This window comes from Haemaphysalis longicornis, unplaced genomic scaffold (assembly GCF_048455015.1).
Source record: "Haemaphysalis longicornis isolate Haplotype H1 unplaced genomic scaffold, Haemaphysalis longicornis Haplotype H1 scaffold_10, whole genome shotgun sequence".
In the NCBI taxonomy this organism is placed as follows: domain Eukaryota; kingdom Metazoa; phylum Arthropoda; class Arachnida; order Ixodida; family Ixodidae; genus Haemaphysalis; species Haemaphysalis longicornis.
This window is the reverse complement of record NW_027526204.1, coordinates 156,419,077-156,443,307: the sequence shown is the minus strand read 5'-3', so window position 1 is coordinate 156,443,307 and position 24,231 is coordinate 156,419,077. Positions and strand designations below refer to the sequence as shown.

Sequence of the window (24,231 nt, the reverse complement as noted above, 5' to 3'; positions counted from 1 at the left end):
AGCATACATGAACCAGTGGTCACATTCTACATAGAGACTATGGATGGGACTTGCACAGAAGGCTCCGAAAGCAAGGCTGGGAACAACATTTTTAAGGCAGATTTAGACGCAGACCCTTACGTGACACTTCCACAGTCTATACGTGACCTAACTAAACTGACAAAGAGTCATAGAAGGCAGTCTTTGTCAGCCCCATATGAGACCGATGCGACAATGCTTTTAAAGGTTCATGGTGTTTAAGCATTTTTGTTTGACTTTCTTTATATGCTGTATGAACCTTAGCTTTTCGTCAAGTACTACAACACCTAAAAACTTCTGTTCTTTCTTGACGGGAATCCGCTGTTCGTTCAGTGTAACGTCAGGTTTGGGACGAATTCCACGTCTTGTGAATAAAACACATGTACTTTTTTGAGGATTCAGTTTAAAACCTTTTTTTTTTTTCGGTCCATTTTGCAAGCCTGTTCACGCCTAAGTGTATTTGCCTTTCACATATATGGACAGGTTGCATGACCTAAAGCCAATCTGGACGTCGTCAACATACATTGAGCAGGAGATCGAAGGTGGCAATGATTTCCCAAGCGAATTCATTTTAACTACAAACAGAGCACAGCTTAATACCGTCCTTGTGGAATACCATTTTCTTGTACGTATGTTCTGGATACCCCTGTCCCTATTCTTACCCTAAATGTTCGCTGTGAAAAATAACTTTCAATAGTGTTTAGCCAGACACACCAAATGTGTCCAGACACACCAAATGCCTTGAGATCAAGTGGTATGCCATGGTGCCAAGTTGTGTCGCATGCTTTTCCAAGTCAAAGAATACAGAAAATCAGTGCTGTTTGTGGACAAAAGAGTCTTTGACATACGACTCAAAGGTAAAGGTGCTTCAGCCTGACCGAAAACCCGCCTGTCCAGGATGCCGCTATGTTCAAGAATTTTTTCGAAAACCTTTCCCATGCAACTAGGCAGAGAGAGCTATTGGTCGGTAACTGACAGGTAGTGAGGCATCTTTCCGATCTTTTAACCCAGCAACTACAACTGCTTCTCTCCAAGCCCTCAGAAATTATCCTGCTGCCCATATTTTATTAAATAAGTGCAAGAGTGTTTGGAGAGTTTCTGGGTGCAGATGTTGAATCATTATGTATGATATGCTATCTGCTTCTTTACATGTTCCCGGGGACACCAAAAGCTATTTTACGAAAAAAATTACCCCACCTTCCCACGAGGGGAACCCTGTGGAGATGCGACGCATCTTGGGGGTTCACGCTGACGAAGTTCAGCATCGGCCGCTCGCTTCTCGCGTACGGCAGCGGCTTCACGTTGACGAAGTTCAGCATCGGCTGCTCGCTTCAACCGTTTGCGTTCGGTATCACGTTTACGAAGTTCGGAATCGGCTGCTCACTTCAATCGTTTGCGTTCAGCATCACATTCACGTTGCTTCGCAGCCTTGTCTTCAGTGGTGCTAGCATTCCTGTTATCACAGTGATCGGTGCTTGTTACGGTTGCGCGGGCGATAGCAGTATTGTTAGGCCCCATTCAACGCATCGATAGAAATCGGAACGCCGGTGCTAGAACGATCGCGGCTATGACGCAACGTGGCACGGCTATGACGCAACACAATCCAACACAATCCACTTTAATTCAATCCAAATCCCAATCCAATCCAAGCCAAGCCAACCCAAGCTAACCCAATCGAATCCAATCCAATGCCCCTCGCAAGAGAGTGTTCGCTATCGGAGAGGAGGGGGGGTGAGTGGCGGAGAGTGCAGCTCACACGGCGAGAAGAATGGGGGAGGGGTGTGGACGGACAACAACAACGCCGTATGGAGGGACAAGGCGAGTGAATGAGATGCAGTCGCATCTAAAATTTGGAGTTGTATGGTTCATTAGATCTTTTGTTATCATGAATCGGTTTTTTCTCCATAGATGTTTTGTGTTGCAAGAAAGCATTCGTGTAGTGAGTGGAACTTGATACATATGAGAAGTCTTTTGCCAGTGTGTTTGCTTGGTCCTCCAGGGTGTCACCTGTACTGTTGACCTAGTGTAGGCTGTGTGTTTTCCGTCCATCAAGCTTTTTAATTCTGTTCCGTACTTTGCTTGTACCTGTGTACGAATTGATAGAGGTTACAAAAGAGTGCCAGCTCTCCCTTTTGTCTTACTGGCGAATGTGCCTTCCTTGTGCTTTAGCACGTTTGGAAATCAAGTTTTGCGACGTGCGGTACCTGCGAAGAACAACCCGCGCCTTATTTCGAGCCTGCCATGCATGCCTAAACTCCTCATTGCACCACGGCCTCCTAGTTCTAGGTGTGGCACCGGATGTTTGCGGAATTGAGCACTCAGCAGCATGAAGAATGTGGGCCGTCGCCAGTTCACAGGCTTCGTCAATGCCCAAATGGTCTAAAGATGTGTGTGGAAGTTGCAATAATTGTTTAAACTTTTTACGGCAGACGGAACTGTTAGGGCTCTTGTCAATGCCTTTCAAGATGACTGGGAAGTGGTCACCCCCGTAAGGGTTGTCGTTCACGCCCCATTCAATGGGCAAAAAGGGGACAGAAAAGCCTATGTGTGAGTCTGTGTGTGAGTATGTGTTGTGTGCAGTGTTGTAGTAAGTCGGTTGTTTTTTCTTAAAGAGACAAACTCTGGAGGACAAAAGGAATTTTTCTATCAAGCGGCCCCGCGAATCTGTGCATTCAGATCCCCATAGTGGCTGTGCGCATTTGGGTCACCTACAAGTAAAAATGCTTCTGGCAGCTCATCTATAAGGGATTCATCTTCACAGCACACAAATAATGGGACAAAGGGGAGAATAACACTGGACAAGCGCTGGACAAACAATCTAGGTTTCAGCACTTGTCCAGTGTTATCCTCTCCTTTGTCCCGTTATATGTGCACTGTGATGATGAATTGGTGCCAACTAGCCCGGTCTTGCATGCTATACGGGATCCAAATTCGGAGCTGGACAATCGATATTCAGGAGGAACGTATAGCAAGCAAATAGTTGTTAACCTTTAAAAATTATTGCCCATACAGCAACCGCTTCTGGAGCGGTGCACAACTGAACAAATTGGCAAGGGACAGATTTTTGCATAACTATGGCTAAGCCACCATAGGAGTACGTGCAGCTATTGGCAGTGAACGCAACCATGGGCGGCGCTGCGAAGCACATCTCAGTGATGTCGGCCTAGGATTCTCGCATTTGTCGTCTGCTTCACTGGGGCTCACTCTCCCTGCTGTTTCTCTGCACTCGGTAGACTCGATGCTTGTCCGCACCACATTTTGCATATGCACTCATTTTTATCACCATAAAATCGCATAACAACATCGTATCCTAGTAAAATCTGTAGAAACTTTCTAATCATCATCGCGGCACCGATGAGAACATCATCATCGGTGCCCGAAATCTCTCGTGAGCAGCTCTCGCTCGAGCTGCTTCGTCTTTCTCCATCCGCCATCTTGATAATAGAACACCACCGCATCACCGGGACGTCTCGGACCTTGGTCGCTCCTCTTATTTTATATGGTGCCGATAAACCCGGGAAGAAGGCCCTCCTGCGATTCGGAGTCTTCCGAACTTAGGCCTTTTCGAGGAGGAGGACCCCTTGATACCGACGACGGACCGGTGGTGGTACGCGAAAGTGACCGAGGCGATGGGCGGACTAGGCGACGACGGATCCTCACCTCCGACGAATCCCTCAATGGGCGGTGATTCCTTAAACGGTGAGGGGAAGCGCATGCCACCGCTGATCGCGCAATGCAACACGCAGTAACTTTGATGTGTGACCAGAGCAGTCTTGACAATACGATGCGCCTTAACGAACTGAAGACGAAAAGAGAAAATGTGCGGCTATACGCTCATGAAGTACGCAGAAATGCAGAATCCGCATTACGGTTGACTGTAATGACGAGTGGTGTTGCCGACAGGTTGAAGGAATTGATGCGACAGCTATGGAAAACAGAAATTGTATTGCGAACGTTGAACGAAGAAATCGAACCGTTTATTCACAGCGACTCCCTGGATGAGGAATATGCCACCGATATAGAATATCAAAATGAAATAACTCATGTCATGATCCGTATCTACTATGAATTGAAATACAAAAGGTACGACGCCGCAAAACCGAGCCAGATCGACGAGATAATAAATTTTTCTACAAACTTCAATGAGTTCTATACACTGACAGAAGGATTATGTGACTCACTTCATGTGAAGCATTTCCAAGAAGCCTCTGCGATAGAAACTTTGCATGTGCCGCAGTTCCTACCGCAAGAACAGCGTGACAATGTGACAACTTCGTTGGCTTCGCGTGATCTTCGGACGGAAGACGCCTTGATATTGTGTGCCTTCCAAGAGACCACCGACATTAGCATGAGCAAGTCAGGCATCTCCTCGACTCCCTTGGCATCAGCGCAAGCCATGTATCAGGAATGCTTCCAAACTGAGATAACGGACCTACCCCCTGGAGAACTCAAAGTGCAGAATGAGAGATACGTTTTGGCACCCAAAAGACAGTCGATCGTCGACGCTGAAGAGCGGGATACTGACCATCAGGACGGACATCTCAATAGGATTGTCGTACGCATCCTACAACAGAGCTGAAAAGTTTGCGGCAAGCGCTCTTTTAAGAAAGGGAATGCATCACACAATGATTCTTCAACCAGGAAAGTGAAAAGATCCAGAAAGAAGCATCAAGGAGCTACGAAGGTGTTTTCAGGCCGAGATGTACATAAATTGGTTGAATACACATCCGAGTTCAGAGGCATCGAAGATCTGCTTCGAATTTCCGCATGTCTGCGTCGCCTGCACCGACTCTACCGCCATGTGCTCCGAAGACGGCCCCAGCTGCAGTTTCGCCTACCGATTGCCTCAGAGTATCGAAAAGAACGAACGAACTAAAGGCACCTACTGGACGCGGACTGACCACGCAAACTTTGTGGGTGGGGAAAATGGGGCCGGGGAAGATGTAGAAACTTTCTAATCATCATCGTGGCACCGATGAGAACATCATCATCGGTGCTCGAAATCTCTCGTGAGCAGCTCTCGCTCGAGCTGCTTCGTCCTTCTCCATCCGCCATCTTGATAATAGAACACCACCGCATCACCGGGACGTCTCGGACCTTGGTCGCTCCTCTTATTTTATAAAATCAACTTAAAATCGCATACACCAGCTCAAGGCGTGATTTAAAGCGTAGTCTTTGATAACGCTGCGGAAGAAACATTGCCAGCATTGCCTCATTTTCGCGAAGGCGGTCCTGTGCAGAGCACGAAGAGCAGGCAGCTAGTCGTCAGCTTTTGTATGCGACAATCTTTCGAACAAAGGGAGCAGCCACAGTCCAATAGCTGAAAACAGCACAAATGCAAGACCAAAGCAAATTCCAGGCCTTCTGGGCGGTCGGCTTTGGCAGAAAGCCCATTACGGTACCTGGTAATCGTATGCAAGGTAAAACAGTGATGGAAAGCTTTCCCAACGCTTGAAGCAATTGTATCACATCAAGCAAGGGCAGTTGCGGTTATCATGTGAGTGTGAACGGAACATGCAAACGAAAAGGTGCCTATATTTTCTTTTCTATGCTGAAGTTTGCGAAGAGCAGGGAGCGAGTGCTTCATCGGATGGCTGATTCCATCTTTTTTTCTTTCTTTCTTTTTTGCAACCCTAAAACGATGACCCAGCTGCGCCAGTGGATCAGCAGACCCATCAAGAAACTGCACCATAAACAGTATTGTGCTTCGGGTAACCACATTTTAAGCAATACATATACGCATTGAGTTCTATGGGAGGCCTACCAGTGGCCAGGCAAGCCTGTGTTACATCTGGTCCTGCACCATAAGCGGTTAAGGTTATAAATGACTTACACTGTACTTTTTTTGTTTGCCTTTCTTTATTTCAAAAGAAATATGAAGGGATTTACTGGCAGTTTTTAGAAACAGTATTCTTTGGTTTATTACTGAACAAGTTTCTTGTCTAGTGATGCGCCGCTGCTGTCGAGGCTACTCATTTGGACGCTGAACGAGCTCCCCAACCTTATTTAGTCGCTAAACGCCATTCGCCTGGAATGTCATTCAGTATTCTGGTGTAGCGCCAAACTAATGACATTTAGAACAAATTACATTTAGAGCAAATTACATTTAAAGCAAACGACATTTAGAACAAATGTCATTTGCTCTAAATCCCCAACAAATGCCTTAGATTTCATTTCCTAGGGGATGTGAACGCCCATGTATCTCATATCTCTAAGCAATAAAATGTTTTTGAACAGCAATCTCGCTTAATGTTATTTGCTGCAACTGGGCTGTCAAGTTGCTGCCAGGTGAGGCTCTGAAAAGTAGACAAACCAACTTTCAGAAACAAATTTTCCTTGAGAAAGCCATCTGCCTTGTGTTGTTCCGATTTTGCAGGAACGAGACTCTTGCGAGATTGTTTTGGCAGAGACCCTCCAGGTGGGTCCCCTAGCAGCATGGAACGCACCTTGGACAGCGGCTTGTACATTCCGCACCAATCCAAGTACGTGGCCAGCTCATGGAGGAGCGGATTGTCTTCCTGGGGGCACGGCCGGCTGGGGTCCTTGTGGAGCGCGTTCACTTCGGCTAGCACGGCACTGGGAAAAAAAAATAGCAGTGGCTTTGCTCGGCTATGCCAGGATATACGTAGCGTGAGCTAAGGTTCAGCTGCAGGTTATTCTTAGGTTCTCTGGTTGTCTAGGATTAGCTGATTATCATGCTTACTGCTGCTGGAACGATTCCCAATCCAATCCAGCTGTGCGCCGTGAGATGTCACTGCTCCTCGTGCATGCGCAGCACGACTCCCCAGGAGCCACGCGAAATCACAAAATTCGGCACAACAGACTCGCTCACCCAGGGAGAGTGGAAACCTAGGCACGCCAGGCCACCTGGGGCAAGAAGAGCGGGGCTGCACTGCTGCCTCTGAGAGAGAAAAGTGAAGAGACAGGTTCACCTCGGTCTGTGGGCAACAGTGCCGTGACTGCAATTACGCCACTCATAGCATTCTTACTAACGCAGAAAATTCCAAAAGCGTCAAAGCAGGTGTCGCCCCCTGCATTCACTTTTTCGCACCAAGGTTCGTGATGTCACGAATCTTGAATGGCATTGGTGCAGCTTGTTTAAGCATTTTTCGGAACAAACTATTGAAATGAAACAAGGAACCTCCTGAAATCATCAAGCCTAAAAAGACTCCCACATTCAGAATTCAAGACGTCACAATCTTGGTGCAGAAAAGTGAATGCAGAGGGCGATACCTGCTCTGACGCTTGTGGAATTTTCCACATTAGTAAGCAAAGTAAGCAACAAGTTAGTAGTGGCCCACCGACAGAGGCAAACTTGTTTCTTCACTTGTGCTTTCTTTCACCAGCATGCCCCGCACCAAACATTTTTAGCTTGCACAGCTGACCAGCAAACACACCGCTAGCGCAATCATGGGTGGAAGTGGGCTTGAGCATGTGCGGGAGCAGCTCAGGGAGCAGGAATAATGCTGCTTGGCAGCAGCTTTGGAGCATCAAAGGACAAGTTTTAAAGCTGTGCAAGTCTCTCTGGGAGCAGATTTCCAGGGCCAAACGTGATTTAGTTGACATTTTTTGTTTCTGGTAAGCCCACACGAACAATAAATTTTCGGGTGGCTTTTATTCAACGTTTACTGCTGAACCGACATTACTTTCGACAAATTTAAAGAATATGCTTCATGACCAAAACATTACAGGTGGCTATAGAGCTCTTAATAACCGAAAGCTAGACATAAACGCTTTAGTAGCTACACCTGATTAGTCTTCAGACCAATATTTAATAATGTTTGCGTTATTACAACACAACTGCTGACATGTGAAGCAAACTACAGAAGGCTACAGATACCTAGTAACAAAAATTTACCTTCACTCTGCACCTAACAAGACTTGAGACAAATAAAAAAACTTTTGCTCTCGTCAATATGTCATTGGCATGAAAAACTCTCAGAGAACCTGTGGGGACCCTTGTTTCCATACGCCTCGCCTGCACATGTATTGGCGAGCTGGGAGCCGGCATTTTAGCAGCCGACGAGTCACGCGAGTCATGACCTCTTCGTGACCCCATGCGGCGCGAGGGCATGGGGGAGGGAAGACCAGCTTGTCACCTCTTCGACCAGGGGAAGTCTTTGCCGTGGGAGCTTTCCGCCGGGAGTCGACTGGGCGATTTGGTAGGAATCGGTTCGCTCAGTAGTGCCTATTCTGAATGCCCCGATGACGGTGAACCACTTGGTTCCACAGCACTCTGCTGAGAGGTTCGGTCCTGACTGGTCGCAAGGGATGCCTCCCCCGCTCCCGTGACTGCGATGACAGATATTGAGGTCTGAGTCCCGCGGCTTGAGCGAGCAAATGGAGCCACTGTCTTCCCGCAAGCGATAGTCGTGTTGTCTGGTATATGCCCTGTATCTGCCAGGCAATAAAGCCTCACTTTGTATTGCCGGAGTATCCAAACCCATGCAAGAGTTGGGGCTAGTGTACGGTGCGTGGCACTTTCTCCAGCGAAGCTAGCCGGGGTCCTTTGCTATCCCGCAGGTTTTCCCACAAACTAGAGATAAACCATGCACTGCAAAACTAAAACTGATCATGCTTCTGAGTAATTAAAAATAAATGCTCATGCTTATAAACAACAGCAAGAGAAAAAAACATTTTACCGCCTTACTCCCACTCTAGAACACGTAATGCAGGCTTCTATCGACATAAAAAAAAATACCACACCACTACGCTGTGTTAGGAGCGAAGCCCCTTAGGGGCTGGGGCTGTTGGCGTCTCCTGTCGTCGTCGTCGTCGTGATCGTCGGCTCATGTAGTCATGGTACTAAAACACCGGGACACTCGTTTACGCCTCGCACTGGAGCACTTGGTGCTTCGAAGTCCAGAGATTTTCACAGCAAAGCTGTATACCTCTACCCACCAGCGATTTCATTTCCGTTGGCAAAAACTCCAAGGCGCTAAGAATACAGTTATGCTTCGCCCCTCCCCAGGTTTTACGCAAGCGGAGATGGCCCGGGACTTTTTATCCAGGCTACAAACCTATTGCTGCTTATCAAGCTTTTTTTCTCAATGACTGAGAACAGCTTGTGCAAGTACAACATGATTGTTTACAGCACAGCTTTCGTACCCTTAGCCCTATCCTGCCTGGCCAGAGTGGGATTTAATCCGACGGCCACATTTTTGTACAAACACTTTGATCATCTCCTCACTCGTTCATGGCCTGCAGGGCCCCCGCCAGGTCCTTGGACTCAAACTTTGCCGCTGTGCAGAGCTCGTGGGCAATCGCCTTGCGCAGGATCTGCATCTGGCCAACCTGGAAGAGAAGAAATGGTGGGCGTAAAGGGCACTCCGAACCGGGGGCTGCTTGTCAGTTAAACCTGCCTCAAGCCCCTGCCACGCTCTCGAGAATGACCGGTCTCACACCTTCATTGCCCTGGGTGGGTCCTCGGGCAGCAAGGAATCGATACAGCTGGGAGAGCCACCTCCTCTCCCTCCCTTTGAAGAAGTTCGCCCTAAATGGCTCCACCAAGGAGACAAGTTATTTACTTAAGCAACTCTCTGGAAAGCACAGAATGCACCTGCAGGCACATCAGTTATCCGCTGCCCAATAACATGCATGCACCGCGATGGTTATTCACGGGCACTCGCAAAGACAAAGGAGCACTGTTGATTGGGTACTTGGGCACATTTCCACGTGAGCTAGGTATGCGAAATTGACATTTATCTGAATGAAATAATCCCGTTCCCTCTAGATAACTTCAAACTGGGTTGGACTGTGACTAGTCTGCTTTAACGACATTCCCCTGTGAAGAGTGCCTTACACTGCAGAGTGCCGGTGTGGTTGTTGAAAGCGTGTGCTCAGAGTGGCGCGCGCTACACGCCATGCTACAGCTGGCAGCTACACTGCCATTGCAATTGAAGAACCCTAGTGTCCTGCGCTGCCCTAGCCTTCGTAGAACGTCCCGACAGGCAGCACGAACGTCTTTAGAATGTGTTGTGCATTTCACATTTTGCATGCAGCCCTCTATGCTGTTCAGACACCACCTGGGGCGTTTCCTTTTCTTCCCCATTTTATATCAAATAGTTGCACACCTGCATGCTCTGTGAGTGCGCTGTCCAAGACCGCGGTACTAATTGACCTCTTTTAAAGGCTACCGTTCGGGTGTTTCGCCCGTTCACTTTTAATTGGCTCTAAACCAGCCATAACCTGGCTCGAGCAGTTGTTGTTGCCCATTTTTACTTTGTTTTTCACTTTTTGAAGAAGAATTGCAAGTACTGAGCAAAGCACTTCTCTGGCGTACATCTTGGTACATGTAGACCTCAGGCTCAGACACTTGCGCTGCTAAGGCTGCACAAAACACGGACGGAGACGGGGAAAAACACAGCACAAACGGACAGGCGCAAACTACCAAATGTTTATTCTTCAGAAAACCACACGGGAAAATAAAAACTCTGAAAAAGTGGCTGACAATTACTATACTCCCCTAAGCAAAATTTGTGCGCAGCGCAAACTCCAGTTTTCTCGGTCACAGGGCATCTGAGGAAGTGATTGCACGATGAGCGAATGCAGGGCGGTGCGCGCTACTCTGCCGTTACCTTCACAGCACATCGCCGCCGTTGAGCATGAACCTCCCGGCGCAAATGCCACGCAAGGCGAGGCGAGAGACAGAGTTGCTTCATTGAAAGCAACAGGAGCAACGAGGAAGGACGTTGAAGGACCTATTGTACGTGCAGCACACAGCATGGGCTGGGCTTCTGTGGCGCAGCCTCGACATTCCGCCCTCCCCTCACACTTTCCTCCTCCGCGTTCCCTTCAATCTTTCGGTTACGAGGCCGTCAAACAACAGCAGTGGACGCTTAAAGGAGCCATGAAGAGAAAATGCAAGTTGGTTTTATTCGAAAGATTTCGTGTTTTATAGTGCCCCCAGCGCTTGTCCGGATACAAACGGTGCTTTATTCACTGAGAAATTAAACAATTTAGGTTAAAATTTTGATTTTCCCGCTCAATCGTGCGTTTTCGTGGTCCCAAGTGACATCACTGAAACCGACTGCTCTGCAGCCTAGAGTACCTTCATTCACGCATCCGCCATACAGGGTAGAGACACGTATACGCTGGCGCCGCCATTTTCGGTTGCTCGCTCGCCGCCGAAACAAGTCATTGTGTCAAAACCGCGCTAAAATTATCGCCGCAACGCGGTTTACTGAAGAAGTTTGAATCATATTGTCTGTTTCGCGTTGCTAGGTCTCGTGGGAAACGAAAAGAATAACGCGTTGAGCCCGTTGGCCCAATTGCGGCGGCACGGGACCGTTCAAAGGTTGTCTCCACCCTGTACAGCGGTGTTGGTTTGTTCCCGCGTTTCTTTACGTTCCGTAACCTAGATGGCGCCACCATACCGTGGCAAGCATTTGGTTTGTTTTTGACCGCATTTAAACCTGGCTTGTTTTTGTTCTGGGAGAAAATATTCGTTCCCTGAAACAGTGCTCGCTCGACAAATGGGGTCACGTAAGACACCGTTGCTTGCGTCAATCGGCCAGTGTCGTCTGAGACAACCCCAAGCCCCGTAGTGCTGTGCAGCGAAACCAAGCATGCTGTGCGCAGTACGAACAGCAGAACGCATCAGTACTTCTATGTTTACATGTGCTTTCGTAACTTCCACTGTTTGTCCCATCATTCTTATTGCTTTGTAAAGAATGTGCCCTAAATTTAAGCGCAAATCGCTCGTTCGTCTAGTTTGTAAGTTCTACCTAATTTGCGTCTGCTTCTGCCAGCCTCCGCCAATCGCAGAGCTTAGCTCATGTGACGACATAGGTTCTGTTGCGGGAAATGAGCTGGTGGGTCGCATGACCATTCCCGTTTTTCCTAATTATGTAGCTTATTTGAGCGAAGTTTACGTTAAAAGTGGTGTCAGTATGATTCTAACGAGACAATCTTTTGAATGAACCAAACTTGTGTTTTCTCTTCATGGCTCCTTTAAGTGCTGTGCACTACACGAAGGGGAGAGGCAGCTGAGATGGAAAAAGAAAAACAACGCAAAACATACGGACTGCTCAACTATCCAGGTGGACTATGCAGCCGCTTAATCTCCAGATTCCTTCACACGTTTGCAGCAACGGGGGCCAGGGCACGTCTTTAAAAAAATGACAAGGATGGAATGCCCACACATTCACTGCACACGGCTGATACCATGCCAGCATCATCATCGTCGTCATTGTCGTCAGCCTGTCTACACCCACTGCAGGGCAGAGGCCTCCCCCATGGATGCGACCAATTTATCCCCGCAAACTTCCCATCTAACTTTCTGCCACCCCCTGCCACGCTTGCCTTCTCTAGGGACCTCCTCTGTTACCCTCAACTCTTTCATTACCACGGGAAATTGATTAATTTTGAGGAGTCTAACAAAACATTTTTTCTTTGCTATACATAATGGTTAGGCACACGTTGCAGTGACATAAAATGCAGATGATTTCAAGCGCTGTCCAACGACACCAGTTCTAAAAAATGTTTTCATAAATAATGATTGCAAAAAAAATTATCAAATTCGAAATTTTTGCCCAGGCGTCAAAGAAAATAAAAAATAGGAAGTTTTGTATAATAAACCACCAGTAGTAGAAAAAATTTACATTATATATTTTGTAGGTAAACATTTCAAAACCCCGTCCTAGAAAAAAATTGAGTTGCGCGGTACAATTTGTCAGATATAAAAGAATATGTTAGCTGGTGTGGTGCCAGTGTCTTGCGGTGAAGCCGAACCTCTTTTTCAAATTTTGCTATTTTGGATGGTTCTCTGGAAGAAAACTAGTGGTTTGACATCATTAAAGGCCCCAATTAGCCTGCATGTGATGTAAAAACACCTTGCCAATGATTATTACCAGCACAATATTGAAGGCAAGCAAGCGATGCGAAAAAAATCCGCTTGGAGTCGAAAACCAAACTCTGGTCGATGCTTGTTGACGTTCTGATCTTCACTTATCAGTCAGAACTTTAATTTGCAGTTTATTATCATGTTCTCACTCGTTATGGCAGCCCTGCTTGCAGGTATAAGGTACGATGCGCTAGAATCGTGCCCAGCAAACTTTCACCAAGCCGCCGTCGTGCTACGAAGTGAGTTCAGTACTACGAGCCTACTACATTGCAGCGCCACCTAACACATTCGAAAAGAGACAATTACAAGGCTGTTGGACACTTTGTCAGAATAGACAGCTCTACTAAGAAGCGACACTAGACTTCCGGAAATACCCCCAGACAAAAACGAAACTGGCCAGTGAGCAGCTGGCGGTGTTCAAGGCCGATTGGAAGCGTTCTCCTCGTCTGAACTGATATTCGCCGACTCGGTGTTATCTTTCGACTTTCAGCGGAAGCTGCTATCGCAGAAGTAAGGCTTGGGTAAAGTGGATGCACGAGTGGCATGCTTGTTTCGAGGAACAGTAGCGGGCCACGGAGGCGCCATGGCAAATGAGCTTGTAGTTGAGTAACAGCGTAGTAGTGCCAAATATGAATTATTAGGTGTACGCATTAGGTGGTCGCATTAGGTGTACGAGAAAGGACTACAACATATCGAAATAAGCAATATAAATCATCGATCACCGGTGATCAATTTGAATGGGCATGGTAACAAAACAGCTAATGACCAGTGGTTATCTTGTCTTCGCATTACATGCCCTGCCCACGCCCATTTCTTCTTCTTAATTTCTACTAATACTATGTCCTTAAAGGGACACTGAAGTGATATGTAAACATTGCGGGATTGCTAGCGCAAATTGTAGTCCGGAGTTCCCAGGCCATGTTTCGACCACTCTAGGCGCGTTTACGCGATTTTATTTAGTAGAAAAACTAATTCGAAAATGCTGTCCTCCTCTCTTTACGCTCGCCCATTTTCTGTGGCGTTTTCGTGTGACGTCAGGAGGGGATGAGGTGGCAATTGGCTGCGCTACTGCACGGCTCCCCGGCCTTCAGACAGAGTCAGTCGGCCCAGCGTTTCGTCCGCCGGCCGCCGGCGGGTCGTCGCAATCAAGGAGGTTAAAAAAAATTGCTTGGTCGCAATTCGTTCGCTTAGTTGAAACGAAGCCAGGACACGTTTGTGAATGAACGAATGTGCCTTTCTTTACTTGGTTTGTTTGTACACTGTATCTAGCTCCAAGTCAAGTTCGCTTCACACAAGCGCTGCACAAGCGCACATGCGACGCTTCGCTGACTGGTACGCCAGTAGGAAAATATAAGGCCTCTTGAAGGCGGGAGAAGAGTCAGCGAAGTCAATATAGGTACTAAGGAAATAAAATCAACTGATATTTTTACCGTACAGCGTAAAACTAGGGCGCGGGAAGCACTTTTTTGCGCTGGGCGAACAAGCACAGCGGTCAGCAGCACGACTACGCATCTGCGAACGCTTTTCCGTCTACGAAATGCAATTGCTAGACGTGAGCTACTGTGGAAACTCGGGCGACGCTTATTGCACGACGCAGTACAACAAATAGTCACCTAAGCTGCTTGAAATGCCAAAACTAAATAAAAGTGTAAACCGGTTGGCAATATATACCCTATATTAGCAACGCCTTCGGATCCCGTTCCGTGGCTCAGTGGTCTGGGGCGCTAGGTATGTCACCGCAAGTGTTTTGCAAGTCACGAGTTCGAATGCCCGCGGGTACGTGCTTTTTTTTTTGTAAGTTAACTTTTTTGTTTTCCGCCGATGTTTTGTATATTGAGTTCACCTTTTTTTGGGCCGCAACGTTCATGTCTGCACGAACTAGTTCACAAAACGCGCGCAGGCTGGCACTGGCGCGCTAGCGAGTTCTCGTTGGCGTGCTGTTGCCATAAGCACCGACTGCTTGCAGGCAATGGGCACAGGCCAGAATGGACAGACCCTTGGCCTGGTGCGAATACGCTTTTTACGATACAGGCATGAGGGAGGCAAGCTCCAAATATGGGGGAAAAGCGCATGACATTTGGGCGTCTGCGGGTACGCGGAGGGCGTTCATGCACTGCGTAGGTCTCGGCTAGTGAATGCTACGACTACAAGCCGTCCTGGGAGGCTTATCTTGTGCATTTTACAGCCGACAACATGGCAGAAGCGCGGTACGATGATTACTGAGATATTGAGAATGCCCATCCAACAACGCCATTGGTTATGTTTTACAGAAGCGAAACCGAAACCGAAACTTGTTTGATTGCTAACCTTGGGCATCGTCCAATCACGGCGCCCCTCCTCCCAACGTCACAGCCTTAGTTGGTGCGGCCGCCGCAAACCGCGCATGGTAGTTTTTCTTCTTTCGCGCTTTGTAAAATAATTACCGATTTGTCAACCGGATAAACGATGAAAAGTGTGCTAATCTGAGCCAGTCTACGCAGTGCAAGCAAAAACGGGAGCTTGACAAATTCACTTCAGTGTCCCTTTAACCCGCGTTTGTTCCCTCACCCACTCCGCTCTCTTCTTGTCCCTTAATGTTACACCTATCATCTTCCGTTCCACTGCGCGCCGAGTCGTCCTCAATTTTAGTTGAACTTTCTTAGTGAGCCTCCAAGTTTCTGCCCCGTAGGTGAGCATACACTCGAACCTCGTTATAACGTAACGGCATATAACGAAATAATGGATATACAGTGTAGACCGCTTATAACGTATGTCGCGGGAGCCGCAAAAATCCGCACTATAAGCGGTACCGCACTATAACCAAAACGTGCACGAATTCAACCATATCACCACCTACCTCTCAAGTCATCCTAAATTTTTTATCACCCAAACGCACAGCGCCTGAAAACGAAGGAAGGGTCTTCATTTCGTATTATTTTTAACATCAGCCGCTGCTGCCGGGTCTCACACATTACAAAAGCGCGGTATTACAAACGGCGAGTGCGGCTTTAACTTCCGTTGTGTTTGTGTTTTGAAAGACCATGGCTGCGTATTTTGCGTCGCAGGACATGATAAGAAAGGCCAGCGGGATTTTTTTTTTTTTTACCCCACCTTGCGTTCACGATGCCGACGGCGGCTGCTTATCAGCGCAACGTACTGGTGGTGGAAATCTTCGCGCGGCTCGCTTGATCGGGAAAAGCGGTGGCTTATCTGCACAACGTTCTAAAGCGTGAACCGCATGGAGCGATTTCTCGCGAAAACGTGCAGCGCACGCTGCAGGCGCGGCGACGCCGGCGCGGATACAACTTACGTAATGTGTGCGGCGCGATAAGAGGCGGCAACATGGCGTCGGCACTGGCCGTGAAGCGGTGCAGGCAGCTCCAGCGACCACTTCTAACCGCTCGCTGAAATGCCGCACGAGGCGCAAGCGAAGATGCTCATGCAAGAAAAGAGCTGATAATGTGACCGCAAAGTGGAATATAAACTGCCATCCACGCTGCTTGTGAAAGAGCCCATCAAAAAATACCGCGGCGGTAAGCCTAAACTAAAGTCCCTTCGTCTGATCGAGGGACTTAAGCCTAAACACCTCTGGCGCGGCTAGCCGGCTCGGAGCGCTTTGAATCTCCCGCCACTAGGTGCGTTTCCATTGGTGCAAGTCGTCAGGCTCCTCCCACTGCCACGCGAAGAAGCCACCGCGAGCGCGGAATCGTAGACGCGAGCATGAAAAAAACGCACGCGCAACGCCGATGTGCACAATTCGTGTGCGAAAACGGCCCATGCGGTTCACGATTAATAGAAACAACTTTCCACGCGCGTACGGGGAGCCGGTCGCTATCTTCCGAGGTGCATCAAGCAAGGTCAGCTGTGGTTATCACGTACGCGCGAACTAAAGGGTGCCTATTTTTTGCTTCTGTGTCGAAGTTAGAGGAGAGCAAGGGGTGCGCGCTGCGTCAGATGGCCGATTTCATCATTTATTTTTTTTCTCTTGCTACCCTAAAACGATGCCCCAGCTGCGCCGGTGGATGAGCAGACCCGCCGAAAAACCGCACTATAAACGGTATTGTGCTTCGGCCGACCGCATCTTAAGCGGTATGCTTATGCATTGAGTTCTATGGGAGGCAAACCGGTGGTCACAAAAACCCGCGTTATATCCGGTCCCGCACTATAAGCGGTTACGTTATAAATGGTTTACACTGTAATGAAGTAAATTAGATTCCCCTTGAAATCCCCATAGACATACATGTATTTTAAACCTCGTTTTAACGAAGAAAAACTGACTTCCCAATTGGATATAACGAACCGAATTGGTCTCCGCAGGAAAAAGAAATGCATATTTTACGCCGCCAATACCAGTTTTCACTGCATTAGCAGCCGCGCGGTGTGGCAATTCAACCCTCCCGCCTCCCAACAGCAGCCGCGCTGCGTCACGGCTATCTTGGAGGCGACGCGAGCGGTCGCGCAAACCTCCTCGTTCTCCCAGCTGCATGCCCAGCGATGGCCCAGCTTGGTGGAGTGGGGCGAGGGGGGCCACGTGACAGTGGTGAAAGGAGACACAAGCGGCGGCGCGGCTCGTTGCCCGTATTTGCGGACGGTCTTGTTGCCCGTCTTGTCGTTGCAGTCAATGAGTTGTTCTTCGATTACGTGAACGCTGACGCCGATGCGGTGACTACCGAATAACAGACCGATGACAGCATCGTGGCAGATGTCGCCGGACTAGCGGACACAAGCGATGACGAAGATGCCATGGGCACCAATTCCCGCGCGTTCACCGTGCGTACGTTGTCACAGGCGCTCGACGCTGTTGACGTGCAGCGTCGTTTTGCTTGTGTCGTCCAAAGCAGAAAACTATTGTAGACTTTTTTCGCGAAGCGGCATCGGACAATAAAATAGTGCGTGTACTGAATAAGCCAAATATTTGTCTTGTAATCAAATTTCTTTGCATTTGAGGTCGCGTAGCAATGGGGCGAGCCGCACGGCCATCTTTTCTCCGCATGCTTAAAGCGTCCCAATGGGCATATGCGGCGTTAAACGGCGATAATTGATATAACAAAGTAATGGATATAACGGAGTAATTATGACTCCCCCTTCAACTTCGTTATAACGAGGTTCGAGTGTACCGGTAAGATGCAGCTGTCATACACTTTCTTCTTCAGCGACAATGCCATTCATTAACTGAGAATGCCTGGCAAACGCACTCCCCCCCATTCTTATCCTTCTAATTATCTCTCCGTCATGGTTGGGATCCGGGGTCACAACTTGGCCTAAGTAGATATATTCACTTACCACTTCCACTGCCTCACCACCTATCTCCAACCGCTGGGCTCTTCTGAGGCTATTGAGCAATACTTTATTTTAAGCATATGAATTTCCATGCCCAAGATTCTACTCTGCTTGTCCAGTGAAGTAACCATGCTTTGCAATTCATCCCCCGAGTTTCTTAGCGAGGCAACGTCGTCAGCAAATCTGAGGTTACTGAGGTATTCTCCATTAACCCTTACGCCCACCTGTTCCCAGTCCAATGTACTGAATACCTCTTGTAAACATGCTACGAATAACATTGATGAGATTGTGCACACTTATGGACAATCAAAAAAATTCCGTGGACACCAAGCCTTGCATATAAGTTGTGAATTTGAAAGTGTTGCTGTCTGATTGTAGGAGACTGTGGAGGCATATAGTATGTCTGATTGGAGTAAGACCTCAGTGTGCCCGAACGAAGCCTGGCATCCACGCCCTCTGCAATGGGCAGCCAAGTTCCTCCCAGCAGGGCTGCTAGTGTGCGCACACCCGTGCCGGTGCTCCCTGAGCCTAATGTTCCGCCTCCCCTCCTCTATGACAGCGGAGCTGTTTAGGCCTCTAGTTTCGCTGGCCAGAGTTGCACGTTTTCAGCATGCATTTCTTCTCGCCCTGACCACCATTTAAAAGTAGGCGTGCCAAGTAGCAACACCAACCTTCATTTCGGTTCGAAAACCAGGGTGGACTGGAACAGCCTTCCTGCCGCCATCGTTTGTACACGTGAACTGGAGAAAAGTCTGCACTCGCGAATCATCTTTAATGATCCCTTCAATGTTTGTTGTGTACTCATTTTTTTTTACTTACCCCACTCCTCTCTGCAACGCCTGAACGGCCCTGAGAGTAAAATAAATGAAATGAAAGAAATACCAAAAAAAAATGCCGAGCACACGTGAGCGTGCGCTTCATGAAGAGCGGCCGGCATCAGCCAGCTCAACCTTTGAGAACACTCTGGCCGGCTTTCGTGGTGTGATCTCTGGCGCGCTGTCCTCCTTGCCAGTTCCCGTGCGTTTGTGCCTGAAGTGGGGAGCACAGGACAGCGCACACTACAAACGCCGAGCTCACGAACCCGGCTGCCGCGGGTCGCAGCACATGCTAACACGGTCCACTTTGGGAGAGATGTGAAAGGCTGCGGACAAAACCATCCGGGCCTGCCAGTCATGGAGAACTTTCAGCGCCAAGTTGGGAAATCCGTGTCTCAGACGCCGGGAGAGAGAGCGCCAGCTATGCCCTTTCTCCAGCCTTGCCCCACTGGTGCATGCTGCGCCCATTTTTTGTTTTCTCTTAGGCGCAGCCACAGGAGGCGCTGCTCTAGTTGCAGTTTGCGCCTTTCCATCCGGGCTGTCCTTAGCAGTGCACGTGTTCTAGCCTAAGCTTAAGTAACTGTTTAGAAAGCACTGCAGCAGTGCTTTCGTCCCATTAAAAGCCCGGCAAAAACCCATTAATACCCAGCCCAGACGAGTGCACAGAGCGTTCTGAAAACCGTCACAGCCCAAGGGCACGACAATGAGCAGCGAAGAAAGTGGGCACTGACCTTGAGCACGCTCTCGAGAAAAACTGACCACGTCTTGGCAACCTTGGTCAGGGCTGCACTGTACGTCCTCCCCACATTTTCTGCGCCACATCGTGCAAGAAAGCAAGAGTCAACAGCTGCTTCCAAATTAAAGAGGCCACAAAGACGGGACGTCGGTTTAATTGGTTCATTCGAAACACTGCACTGACCCCGTAACAACGATCCCAAAGAGGCCAGGCACGAGTCTTTGGACTCCACATACAGTATGCAGCCAGTACAACTTGGTAGTCGTTGCCCTAGCGCAGACTTGATAGTCTGCGTATGGCCAAGATTTCGTAGCTAGCCCAGAACGTGACTGCTCCTTCCCAAAAGGTGGTGTACCCTGCCAGCACAATGGGGAAAGTTCTGATATTTTTCTGACTCCCCCCAAAACTGTGAGGAAGCTGTGGGCCTGGAAAGTTTCGGCACTGCACGCCTCCCTGGAGCTCAACAGGTGCTTTCGGTCGGCAGTGACAGCGTGCCCAAGATGGCCACATTCGTCCGCCCCTTGCAGCATTCCATTGCCTTGGCTTACACGAGCGTACCTGGTGCATTCCCATGGAGGGAGATCATTTGTTTTCTTCGCCCTTCTAATGCCTAAATACGCCCTATTTGTGAACACATGCCTTGGTGCCTCTGTATCAGATTACCCCTGTAGGAACCAGTACCCGAGTCTTACATAATTCAAAGGCCACAACGCGTTCACTACGTCCACCTTTTATTCAAGCGAACCTTCAACGGGCCATTAAGACAAAATACTAGTTTGTTTTATTCAAAAGATTTCGTGTTTCATAGTGCCCCCAGCACTTGTCCGGCAGCAAACGATGCCGTATTCACTGAGAAATTAATCAATTTATGTGAAAAATTTTGATTGTCCCACCAAATCGTGTGTTTTCGTGGCGTCTGCCATGAAGTCACAAGGGCGAATATTGAAACGAACTTCCACTGCGTCATTAGGCTCTGCAGCGTGCTTAGCGTCAGTCCTCCCAAATGGCGCTACCGTACTTACCCACGGACTGTTGTCCAGTGCTGCTTTCTTTTTGACCGTATTTGCACCTGGCTTGATTCTATTACGGTAGAAAGCAACTGTTCCGCGAAACAATAAGGGTATGCTCGACAAACAGGGTCACGTAAGACAACGCCACTTACGCCAATCGGCCAGTGTCGTGGAAGACAACTCCAAAGTGGCGGACTGCTATGCAGCTAAAACAAGCATGGTGCACCCAGTACCAACAGCAGTGCGCATCGGTACTTCTATGTTTACGTGTATTTTTGTAACTTCCATTGTTTACCCCACCATTCTTACTGGTATAAAAAGAATGTGCATTAAATTTAACCATAAATAGCTCACTTGGCAAGCTTATAAGCCCTGCCTAATTTGCGTTTGCTTTTTCTGGCCTCAGCATATGACATCATAGGTTCTGTTGTGGGAAACGAGCTTCCTAATTATGCAGCTTATTTGAGTGAAGTGTGCATCAAAAAGGCATGCACAGTGTTTGTCAAAATTTTCTAGGCCACGCCAAAGGTTTCTGGGCTACAAATAATTCAAAGCATAAGCTTAACGTTTGACTGTGACCAAAATGTTTTATGACAGGAAGAAACACAGGTGTTTTTTCTAGCTTTCTAGCATAAAATGTGCAAGTCTCGCTCGAGAGGTAAGCTTGCACTTTGGGTTTTTTGCGGGCTGTGCACTTTCGCCGCGGCCTAGAAAATTTTGACAAAGGCTGTACGTTCCTTGAAGTACATGTCCTCTAAATTTTGTTTCTCTGTCCTCTAAACAAGCATTCTGGGTATACTCAATGGCACATACTGTTGGTATATGACTACATAATGTGTGCTTTGATGATTTCTAGTGCAGCGCTCGGTGATTTCGATGCTCTGCGAAATCAACTGCCAGCACACTAGGCTCCGTTTTGTCGGCACCTGTGCACACTTCCTGCTGGCCAGCCCCTCAACTGCTCCCGCCCTCTCCCCTTCTGTGGCTCAGTGAAGACGTGTGTGCAGACAGCTGGCGCCCCAAGGCGACGCACCAGGTGGCCGCAACAAAAGCTACGCCACGCCGTCCTTGCATCTACGACAGCAAGAGGTCAACGAACAACAATGCCCGCTAACAGTTTCCCAGTCAGCACAGCCAAGCGACGCTCGGCACCATCTAGGCACTCACCTAGAACCATTTGGTCTGCTCCTGAGTAGCAAACGTCTATACCCGGGCTCAAATCCTGTTTTTTACTGCGAAGCTCTAAACAGCCAAGGAAATTTTCGTCTCCACATCAACAGAAAACTCCCAGGCTACTACTGGCTACACCCAGGCTACACAAACAAGCCACTGGCACCACCAGGGATCGAACCTGGGCCCAAACAGAAGCAGCGCCAGAGCCCATCGCCTTGCCGACTAAGCCACGCCCGCACGTGCGCAGACGGGGAGACAGACAGTGCTTTGGTTTGGGCGTATGGGAGGGGGAGGCAGTGAGAGAGATGACGCCACAGCTGTGCGTGCATTCCTCCTGCTGACCCCACGTAGGCTGCTCGTCTCCGTTTTGTTTCTGCCGACGCTGCTCCGTTGGCAAGCCGTCCCCGCGTATCCCAGATAACGGCTGGCAGAGTCTCTGGTTTCAGTCTTTGTAGAGCCCCGTGTGTGAATACAAGTGACACTGCATGGATAATCATTGTGGGTGTCGTTTACAGCTTCGCAGTACAACCACCTTCCCAGACTGGATTGGAGCCTTTGCTTGTTTGTTTTTTTGTTTTTTTTTTTTGTTCCAATGGTTTGTCATACTTCAGAATTAATATTTTTATTGCATATATAATCTGTTGATGATATCTTTATGCATTATAAATTGGATTTTGGCCAGTTTCATTACCTTATAGGTCCACTTCAGCTGCTGTTTTTTTAGACCCTTTTGTGGTTTTGCTTCTCTTAGGTCGGTTTTGGCTATTTGGGTTGAGTACTTTAAACACCGTAGTTTTTTTTTTTCGATTGTGGTGATTTTTTCTGCTTTAGGTTGGTTTCGCCTCTCCATAGAGGTCAGCAAAGGGCTAGCTGAGCTAGCTGTGGTGAACCTTCACGTACGTTATTTTTTGCAGTCGCATGTGTTCATTCATTGCAGGTCCGTTTTGGCTGTTATTTATTTCAGTTCGGGTGGTGTTGTGTGCTGCCAGCTCAGATGACGGCTGGCTGTGCTGACCAGGAAAGGTGACGCCGCAGCAGCAGCGAGGCCGGCCACTTACGGACCAGCCCGTCGAGCGGCTGCAGTGCCTGGCCCATGCCGGCGAGCAGCTCCTGCCACGACCTGTCCCTGAGCACGCCTCTCTCCAGCGAGCGCAGCACAGCCTGCAGCTCCTTGACGATCATGAAGGACAGCAGCCGGTCCAGCCCCGTCAGGCCCGGGGTGCCCACGCTCTTCTGCAGGCAGCACGCCACCAGGCAGGTACCACAGCTGGCAGCAAATCCTCACCATTGGGAAAGCAAAGGCCGAGCAAGGAACACGAGCGCTGCTAGCAACAGAATTTTATTCTGGAAAACGAACACATACACGGAGCAAGAATCTGCGTCACCACCAAAAACATTGATAGCCTCTATACATTTGAAACGCCACTCCATCAAATGTATCGAGGCTACCAATGTTTTTGGTGATGACGCAGATTCTTGCTCCGTGTATACGTGTATGTGTTCGTTTTCCAGAATAAAATTCTGTTGCTAGCAGTGCTCGTGTTCCTTGCTTGGCCTTTGCTTTTGAGTAGTGCATGGATGCACACCAACCCGCCCAGCTGGCATTTCTACTGAGCTAAAGTGTGCAGGCACGCGGCCCGCAATGTCTCTCCCCTGACCATCGTTGAGAATATTCAAGGGGCCCCACACAGGGGTTCGTTTGAGTGATGGCTAGTGAAGAGTGCTTAGTGTCGGTGCACATTTTGGTCCCAGTGTGGTACCACTCAGAGTGCAGGCCTTCGCAGCATCTGCAGCATACATCATAGGTGGTCTGCACCGCACAAGCATGAAACAGCCAGGCAGTCGCCCTGTGCAGCCCTCTCGGCATGAGCGCAATGAACAAGTGATTGCGCTTCTGTGACTGCCCCGTTGCACCCCACCAGTGCTGCTTCCTCCGCAACGTTCCCACAGCCCCTCTACTGAGCACCTTTGAAGCTTTGTGGCAGCCGTAGCACTGCCAACATGCACTTACCTGTCGTTCTAGTTCCGAGGTTTCACGGGGAGCCACGCAACAACAGGGTCAGAGCAGCACGTGTCGCTCTACTGGCCCCCCCCCCCCCCCCCCCCTTTCTTTTTCCTGTCTCTGATTAAGCAACAGCCAAGCCTTTTGCCCCTTCGGGAGAGCCTACATGTGCCTGCAACGAATCGTTGCCCTCATCTTCCTGTACACACGTCGCACAGAGCCTGTACGGCACCATGCCAAACGAAGGGGGGGACACTGGTCTCGAGGATATTTTTGTTATGTTTGAGCCTGCGTGCTCGAGATTTTCACAGAAGGTGTACTTTAGCATCCCGAGCACAAATATGCAGTCTGTTTTCATCTATGTAGTATAAAAT

At 48.8% G+C, this 24,231-nt stretch overlaps 1 protein-coding gene across 7 annotated transcripts in view; it reads right to left on the bottom strand.

The window, feature by feature from the left end:
* The window catches only part of Strump (WASH complex subunit strump), a 164,710-nt gene that overhangs the window by 39,877 nt on the left and 100,602 nt on the right, over positions 1–24,231 (bottom strand). For 5 of the 7 annotated variants that reach the window (XM_077691422.1, XM_077691424.1, XM_077691421.1 and 2 more), the window contains exons 18-21: positions 22,914–23,088; positions 19,668–19,747; positions 9,209–9,312; positions 6,465–6,594 (exon numbers count right to left, since the gene is read on the bottom strand). In XM_077691422.1, coding sequence (XP_077547548.1) covers positions 6,465–6,594; positions 9,209–9,312; positions 19,668–19,747; positions 22,914–23,088 — 489 coding nt within the window. Of the gene's footprint in view, positions 1–6,464; positions 6,595–6,850; positions 6,920–9,208; positions 9,313–19,667; positions 19,748–22,913; positions 23,089–24,231 lie in introns of those variants that run through there. The other 2 variants (XM_077691427.1, XM_077691425.1) reach the window with 2 other exon arrangements.